The 8,839-nt window shown below is 44.5% G+C and overlaps 2 protein-coding genes across 2 annotated transcripts; one reads left to right on the top strand and one right to left on the bottom strand.

Annotated features, from left to right (window-relative positions):
• The first annotated feature begins 214 nt into the window (after nucleotides 1–214).
• Nucleotides 215–1,252, top strand: LOC100822220 (LOB domain-containing protein 1). Its single transcript, XM_014899621.2, has 2 exons — nucleotides 215–566; nucleotides 671–1,252. Exons 1-2 carry the CDS (start codon nucleotides 330–332, stop codon nucleotides 1,067–1,069), a joined length of 636 nt encoding a protein of 211 aa, XP_014755107.1. The 5' UTR covers nucleotides 215–329; the 3' UTR covers nucleotides 1,070–1,252.
• A 2,557-nt stretch (nucleotides 1,253–3,809) lies between these two features.
• Nucleotides 3,810–7,413, bottom strand: LOC100831242 (tetraspanin-3). The gene is made up of 2 exons (XM_003568991.4): nucleotides 6,704–7,413; nucleotides 3,810–4,475 (listed from the first exon to the last, which is right to left on the bottom strand). The coding sequence occupies exons 1-2, from the start codon at nucleotides 7,235–7,237 to the stop codon at nucleotides 4,125–4,127; spliced, it is 885 nt and encodes a 294-aa protein (XP_003569039.1). The 5' UTR covers nucleotides 7,238–7,413; the 3' UTR covers nucleotides 3,810–4,124.
• Nucleotides 7,414–8,839: the final 1,426 nt, after the last annotated feature.

The following is an 8,839-nucleotide window of genomic DNA, read 5'->3' as shown; positions in this document are numbered from 1 at the left end:
TTTTGACAAACTTGAGACATTTTTAGTTGGACGGAGGGAGGGAATAGTACATTTTACTAGTTCGTAGCAACATTCAGGTATTGTCCGCGCTAATTGCGAGTGTGGTTTTTGCGTGCATTAATTTTCTGGTGCTCGATTAGGTTGAAGCTAATTAAGTTCCGCCATCACCCACAAGTATATATAGGACCAGAAGCAGCGATGAGCTTCCACTCCTCCTAGCTAGCTTTGCGCGCAGGCCACAGCCCACCAATATTCACAAGACTCAGCTCAGCTAAGCTCGAGCCTCGACTAAAACCAAGCACGAATTGAACCATACGAGCTTCTGCTGCATGGAGTCGTCGTCATGCGACACCACCGCGCCGCCGCCGCACCACTCGTCGGCATCGCCGCAGCCGCAGCCAGCAACGGCAACGGTGGTGCTGAGCCCGTGCGCGGCGTGCAAGATCCTCCGCCGGCGGTGCGTGGACCGGTGCATCCTGGCCCCTTACTTCCCGCCCACGGACCCCCACAAGTTCGCCGCCGCCCACCGCGTCTTCGGCGCCAGCAACATCATCAAGCTCCTCCAGGTCCCAAATAATCCCAATTACTCCATTCTCTCTCAATTATGAAACCGATAAATCAATGGCTCCGGCCGCTGACGTACGTGCTCTGATCATGCATGGACGCGCAGGATCTGCCGGAGGAGCATCGTGCGGACGCGGTGAGCAGCATGGTGTACGAGGCGGCGGCGCGGGCGCGGGACCCGGTCTACGGCGCTGCGGGGGCCATCTGCCAGCTGCAGCGCCAGCTCGACGGGCTCAAGGCGCAGCTCGCCCGGGCGCACGCCGACCTCGCCGCCGCACGCGCTCACCACGCCCAGCTCCTCGCCCTCCTCTGCGGCGCCGTCGAGATCGCCGGCGCCGGCCACGGATCGCCGCCGGTCGCCGCCGCCGCCGTCCCCGTTGCCGCGGCGCCCGTGGTAGACGCCGCGCTCCTCTACGTCGGCGACAGCGCCGGCGCCGGCGCCGGAGGTGGAGGGATCATGCAGGCTAGCCCCATCGGTTGGGCTGACGAGCCGCTCTGGACATGATTCAAATCCTAATTAAGAAAAATAATTTAGTCAACGCGACGACTGATTGATGGATCGTTTGACGAGTGTAAGTAATGAATCTGTACCGAGGAAACCAAAGGGTTAACTCCATGAAAATATCTGTACTGTAAAGAGATTTGAATGCTAATATGTGTGTGGTAAAGTTCAAAACCAAGTAATTAACCAACAGCCGGCCGATCGATCATGCATGTTCTGATGCTATGACAATTACTGTAAGTCCTAATCGAGGCAGAGAGTTGTGTGTTCTTGGGTTTCTTGCATATATATGCAGGATTGTGATGAAATTCTCTTGTGCTTGTGCATGTGTTAGGTCACATCGCATTGCTGATTGCTTCCATGCATGTCATAATGTCATTCTCGAGGAAGAAGATTAGTGCTATCTTTACTGTACCTCTTTACGTTTGTCCCTGAAAATGTAATGCTTCTCCATTTCACTACGAATATCTTTAGGCTACATGGAAATCCACCCACACTACACTCTGAACATAAAACTCCTTAATTGCTTTTGAGGGATAAAAACTCCTTCTTAATTAACTGTACGTATTATGGAGATGGTTCACCAGCCAAAATACAAGTTTCATACAGTATAATATGTCTATATGTATTTTGCAAAAAAGAGAGTGCATGCCCACAGTTGAAACAAAAGGCTAGAGAACATGTTAAAGTACTGCCAGCTTCCTGCAGCAATAATTCTGCTGTTTGATCTACAGAAGATGCGAAATATGTCAAAACAGCCGAGGCTGAACTGTAAGCTGCTGCTACTACTACTACTAACTGAAGCCGCCTAAATGGTTACTTTTAGCCAGAATCCCCTGCTCGGCTACACTGCTACCTTGTTTGAAAAGAAGCTGTCTTCAGTCAAAATCTTTCACCAAGACTTCCAAGCCTTTTTTTGCCTGAACATCTTGACTCATGATCCAGGATGTCAACTGGAGGGGCCAGTCAGTCAGTGTCTGCTCATGTGAGAGCTTCTAGAGGCCTCACCATGTGTCTTCAGCGCAGTCATGCTTCAGGGTTTCAGACTTTCAGGACAAGAGATCAGAGAAAATGTGTCTGAACATGCTCTAACTAGCTCCTTTCTTGTCCTGCCTGAGATCAGTTGTGTTTTTTTCTTTTGTCATTGTCTCATCATTTACTTGTGTCTCATCATTTTCGTTTTCCTGTTTTTAAATCTGTAAATCCATAACTTGTTACTTTTCTTCCGGTTGAGTTTTCTCGACTGCTTGATAATGAAAGGCATGTTGTGCTACTTTCGTAATTTTTTTTTTGTCTCGTCATTTACTCTGATCAGCTGTGTTTCTCCACATGGAATCACATGCGGTTCTAATTGATTGATTAGGTTCTGGGGGAAGTTCTTTCTACACTGCAACGTACAGTTAGCTAATTGGTCTGCTCTCTTTTTTGCTGGCTGAGTTCCTGCATTCTCACCTGCATGCATCCTTTCGTTTGGCATGTGTAATCTCCTATTCACTTGTCCTGTCATTAAGAAATGGGCCTCCAAAGTGGTAAATCTGTGCCTAATCATAACATGAATCAGAACCCAATCCTTTCATGCACCCCTTTGGATTAGTATTTTTATTTCGAGACAATGGATCAGTTTTTTTTTTAGTAAATTTCACAGAACCACAAGTTTTGAGGCAGCCTTCTCACGGAACACTGGTAGATGCTAATCTGTCCACAGAACCACAACTTTTGTGTCCAATTGTTTCAGTCCACCCAAAACACGGGTTTAAGCTCGTTTGACACTATTTCTTACAGGCGGGGCCCGCACGTCAGGCGTCACATCTTTTCATGAGACCCCTCGTGTTTTTTCCTCATTGCTCTTCTTCTTCTACGGTGGGAGTCTTCTATGGAATCAGGTCGGTTAAGCAATGAGGTAAAAAAAAGAAAAAGACGAGGGGTCTCATGAAAAAGATGTGACGCCCGACGTGCGGGCCCCACCTGTAAGAAATAGTGTCAAACGAGTTTAAACCCGTGTTTTGGGTGGACTGAGACAATTGGACACAAAAGTTGTGATTCTGTGGACAGATTAGCATCTACCAGTGCTTCGTGAGAAGGCTGCCTCAAAACCTGTGGTTCTGTGAAATTTACCCTTTCTTTTTTCAGGAAGAAGACGAGGGATTAGTAGTTACCAGAACTTGTTGACAAAAAGGATTATTATAATCGTATGGAAAAATTCATATACATGTCCTTTGGACCATAGGATTGCACGAAAAGAATTTTATAAATAATTGTCATCCAAATTTTACAAGAATCCAAACATGAGATCTAACCTTATAGAATTCTCTTTAAAAGTTTGAATGCATCTTCTATCTCTCTGATTTTAGTATTTCTGTATTTTTTGAGATCCTATGTTGTTCTTAGTATTTATATACATTTTTATTCCTGTGATCAAAAGAAGCCCATATGTGAATTTGATCTGTGAGCCCTCTAGAGGAATCATAACTGTGGCCTTTGGATGTGGATAAAAGCCTGTCATTTTCCTATCCATTTGGTAATGGGCTTTTGACATTGCAGTCGAATAGTTCTCTGAGCTGAAGAAGACGAGCCCATCTAACAAAATTGCACTGGACAGACTCAAAAAAATTAAATTGAACATCTAGGTTACACATCTGACAAATTGCACTGGACACATTTGCTCCAGTATTAGCAAAATTATACCTCCATATTGACATAGGAGTATGATATTTTAAGAGTTGATGACTTGGCACACCCTTCAGTAGTTCAGTCACCATAGCATAATCTTCTCAGGAAGATGGCAAATCAAAGTAATTGCATACAATAACTCCTAAATGAGGCAACTCAAGTTTCTTGTTCATTCCAGACCTCATCTTGTACCACAGTACAGAATAGATCTAACCCTAACACTACAAGGCAGGCACGGAACCAAACAGCACACTAGATTTCTGATACAAGAAAATTCATTTTTTTTCACCACCCAGCTGCAGGTGATCATTTCCAAATGTTCAGTAAGAAATATAATTTCAGGACAAGCCTTTTTTGTACAGGCTAAGGCTTCCAGTTCAGTCGCGGCCTAGAACTGGAACCTGCTTGGCTGGGACTTGGTCATCCTCGCCATGCCGTAAGGCTCGTCATTGTCCATCCTCTTGGCGTTGCGGAAAGCGGCGCAGCCCGCGACATAGACGATGACAAGGATGATCAGCATGACGATGTTGATGATGGCGACCTTGCGCCAGCTCTTCTTGATCCCAGCGAGGACGCCTGCCTTGCACGAGTCGCACTGGAAGCAGAGCGTCTGCTGGTCATTGTTCCACTTCTGGCAGTCAGGGTCGGACACCACGGTCTGGACTCCAGGATTTGGGGTCCAGTATGTCTCATTCACATAGGTGAATGCGCAGGATGTTGGCGGCTTGCAGCATCCAGACTGTAATTGCGAGTCAAAAAATGGTGTTAGTATCCTGAGAAATCACACAGCTAATATGAATGACATACTGAGAATACTTCATGTCTACAGATCCAAAATTAGTTCCACAACTCAACTTAATAGACAGAACAGAGAAAGACATTGCAACCAAATGCATTTCTGAATGCAATTTACTAGTTCTTAAGTTGTGCGTATGCAATATTATCGTTCATTTACTTGGGTCGAAGCTCATTGACCAGAATCATACTGTGCGTAGAGGCAAGTTACATTAATGTAAGAGGAGTTTCCACCTAGAAAGTTGTTAGCTCAAGGCTCAATATACAGTTAAATAATTGAAATGCTGCAGACAATAATTTTTCCATGAGATATTGCACCCATAAAAAAATTGGGACGAGCAAAAAACACCATCTGCAGTAAACTAACAACATAGTTCCCCATGAGACTTGTACAAACAGTTGGGTCCATATGGAGACAATATTTATCCATTTTGTGATTTGTCATCACCTATACTAGTGGAACCTTGACCTCCAATGAAGCCAAAGATGCCAGCCACAAACACATTCAATAGTGTTGATCCTAATATGATATAGGGAACTCAGAACTGCCCATGTCCATCCAATTTAAAACTGGATGCCTGAGATGATCCATAACATGCATAAGTAAGCATGCACATGAAAAAACTAAACCATCCGACCTGTTATCAGAAAACCATGAACTAACCCTGATGTATGCTTTCATGGGCAGAACATGTACTACAAACTATGTACCCATGTGCATTAAACTGTGTACCACTTGATTCCATAGTTCAATAATTACTTCTCCATAAAATCGGAACTACGCAGACATGGGCAACAGCTGATCCAAATTACAATACAGATGTAACCCATAATGCACTAGTATATAAGCTCTATAAAAAAACTGCAAGGTGTGTATTTCATATGCTCTGCAACTGCAAGATTGTAGCAGAGGAAAAGAACAAGCAGCCTGGTAGTTAGAAAAAGACAGCACAGAGAAAATCAGCAACAACAAGCAAGGCTACCACGGTCCAATTCCAACTCTCAAATGTGGAACCTAGCATCTGGCTTTTGGCTGTCCTCATCACACTTTGCCGTCCCGACCCATCAATCAGACGAACAGCGTGGTCCTCCATGTCGTTTGGTATCAAAAAAAAGAAAGATGAGAATGACCTTATCCTCAGCATTACCACACACATGGAAGATTCATCCTAGTTATTACCACTTGAACAGTGTCAGCTCCTAGTACTATCTGGTACTTGCACCAGCAACTGCAAGGAACTGAAGAGGAAAAACAACTGCCATAGACCAGGAATCAAATTGACCACTGGGTCAATTCTTATTGCTTAAGGAACTACAGGCTTGCTCCATACAGAAAGGACACTACTTTGAGTTAGTTGTTCACATCAGCAACAAAATTCCTTAGATGACTTTTCCCAACATAGTCCCCTGATGCCTGATGAGTATGACGGCTCGAATCACCCCCAAAGTGTGTGTACACACGGGCGCCCTTCGTTGTATGATCTCGATGCCGATTCCTTTATTTGTGATGTCAAGCAATTTCATGAAACAATTAAAGCTAAGAAAAGATTGCTTTTGAAGAAAGGTGTTCGGTGCAAATATGGAATCGGAGGAGAGGCTGCTAAAGTTAGTGGTTTGTTCGAGCTTAGCTGGTTTTGCCCCAAATCAGGGAGAAGCAAAAGGGTTGCAGAATTAACAAGTTTCTCAAAGGTCATGACTTGCTAAGCAAAAGGGTCTGCTGGTTAAAAGGGCCAAGCAAAGCTCATCTCGAGATCCACATGGTACCAAGTAGCAGTAAATCGGAATATCCTAGGCGACATTTACACCAGCCAATCAGAAACCAGTGGCGGAATAATAAAAAAAATCAGTACTTCGAGCAAACTTCGAACCAAAAAACAGAATCAAGGAGAGAAAACAGGACTAAATCGCCTCATTAATCATCTTCTTTTCCGCGCAACAAAATCCCCAAAATTCATTTTAGCAGAAGAAAAATTACCCTGGGATATCGCTACAAATCCATGAATGCTTGGTACTTGCAGTTGCTTAATTCATTAATTTGGACCGCCCAAAAATCAAATACGGAGTAGTAGCATAATTTTTCCATGGAAAGAACAGCAAACAAGACAGAGAAGGAAACAAGTGAATCTTTGGGTCGAGAGAGAAGGGAGGGGAAGAAGAAGATGGGAGGGGGACCTGAATCGGGGAGAGGTTGCGGCCGAAGAACATGGATGGGGGCTCGGGGACGAGCATGCCGGTGTTGGGGTCGCGGGCGCGGCGCTTCATCCCTTCGCAGGCGTGGCCGTCGCGGAGGCAGGCGCTGATGGTGGCCCAGTACTCCGGGTCGGCGACGCGGTTCCGGAGCCAGCCGTTGTAGTCGGAGAACTGGTACTCGAGGAAGCGCCGGTTCATGACGACCTGGCCGTCGCCGCGGTCGGTGACGGCGAAGGCGAAGACGATGAAGAAGAGGAGCGCGACGACGACGAAGAACATGGCGAAGAGGTAGAGCCGGAGCAGCCAGGTCTGGCGGTAGCAGGCGCCCGCGAAGCCCGCCAGGGAGACCACCATGACGGCCAGCCCGATGATGATGATGGGCCACTGCAGGAAGCGGATGCAGTCCGTAGAGTTGGCCCTGGACGCCAGCCAGATGCCGCCGCCCAGGACCGGGATCGACGCCAGGAACGTCACGAAGTTCACCACCCCCAGCACGCTCGTCCCCCCGTGCCGCATCTTCTTCTTCCTCCTCTGTTTCTTGGCTCTGCTTCTTGAGTTCTGGAGCTCTTGTCCTCTCTCTCTCTGTCTCTCTGCCGCTGCTTGATGTGTGTGTGTCTTGGCCTCTTGGGAGAGAAAAAGGGCCGGCTTTTAGCGAGCAGCAGAAGAAGCAGAGCAGAGTGTATAGATAGATAGATACTCCGTAGATAGCACTGAGTACACTGAATACATATCCGTATTTTGTTCGGTATCACTTTAATTACTCTACGTATTTGTATTTAGTTAGTAATTTATTTTGTTTTTATGATTCATATTTTTGCAGAGCTGGTCAATTAATTTGGCAATGTAACTCTTTTTATTATTATCTTTCAGCAATGCGATGATTACACGGCTATATGATTGCTTGTAAACTCCGGATCATCATTTCCGGTTTGAAAAACGGTGGTGTTAAGTGTCGATTTTTCGGCAAGAGAAAATATAGGCTTCCTGCGTGTCAAAGAAAATTCTCATGTCGGAGGACAACATTATTTTCTGGTTAAAAGATGGAGGTAATTTAGGGTCTATTTGTTTTCCTTGTGTAGACAAACTTTTCATGCATTTCTTTCTTAACATTAGTATTAGATGTATTTGACAAAGCGTAACAATGAGAAAAGTTTGGTACTTAGAAGAAGTTCACTGTTGTATACGTTTCCATTTTCTCTTATGCGTTTCTGTTTTTCCTTTTATTGAGCCGAGATCTCGGAAATATCAGACATATTTGAGAAAATGTAACAAGCAAAAAACTCCGGTACTCCGGAAAAGTTGACCTTTGTATACGTTTCTGTGATTTTTTTTATGGGTTTCGGTTTTCCTTTTATTGAGTCGAGATCACGGAAATATTAGATGTATCTGAGAAATCGTAACATGGAGAAAACTCTGGTGGTTGGAAGAAGCTGACCGTTGTATACGTTTTCTGTTTTTCTTTTATTGAGCCGCGATCTCGAAAGTATTAGATATATCTGAGAAAATGTAACGAGGAAAAACTCGGGTACCTAGAACCATTTAACCGTTGTATACGTTTCTGGTTTTCCTTTTATTGAGCTGAGATCTCAGAAATGTTAGATATATTTGAGAAAATGTAACACGGAGAATACTATGGTACTTAGAACCATTTAACCGTCGTATACTTTTCTGGTTGTCCTTTTATTGAGACGAGATCTCGGAAATATTAGATATATTGGAGAAAATGTAACAAGGACAATACTCTGGTACTTAGAACCATTTGATCGTCATAAAAGTTTCCGGTTTTTCTTTTATGCGTTTTTTTTTGTTGTCTTTTCGTTGAACTGAGATCTCGGAAATACTAGATATATTTGAGAACATGTAACAATGAGAAAATTCTGGTACTTAGAAGAAGTTGACAGTTGTATGCCCTTCTTTTAAATGCTGCAAGACGACAATGCATGCAGTAACTTTTTGCTTTTTGTATGTGTTCTCATTTTAATTTTCGTCCATCTTTTTTTTTTCAACATTCTCGATTCTCGGCCGCTTGGGCATCAGCAAGACAGTCCAACTCATCCTTGGAGTGAAACCTTACGCTAACGAGACAGTGGACACCCTGCAACTTGCTTCCAAAATCTG

Source organism: Brachypodium distachyon, chromosome 2 (genome assembly GCF_000005505.3).
Source record: "Brachypodium distachyon strain Bd21 chromosome 2, Brachypodium_distachyon_v3.0, whole genome shotgun sequence".
In the NCBI taxonomy this organism is placed as follows: domain Eukaryota; kingdom Viridiplantae; phylum Streptophyta; class Magnoliopsida; order Poales; family Poaceae; genus Brachypodium; species Brachypodium distachyon.
This window is presented reverse-complemented; position numbering and strand designations above follow the sequence as displayed.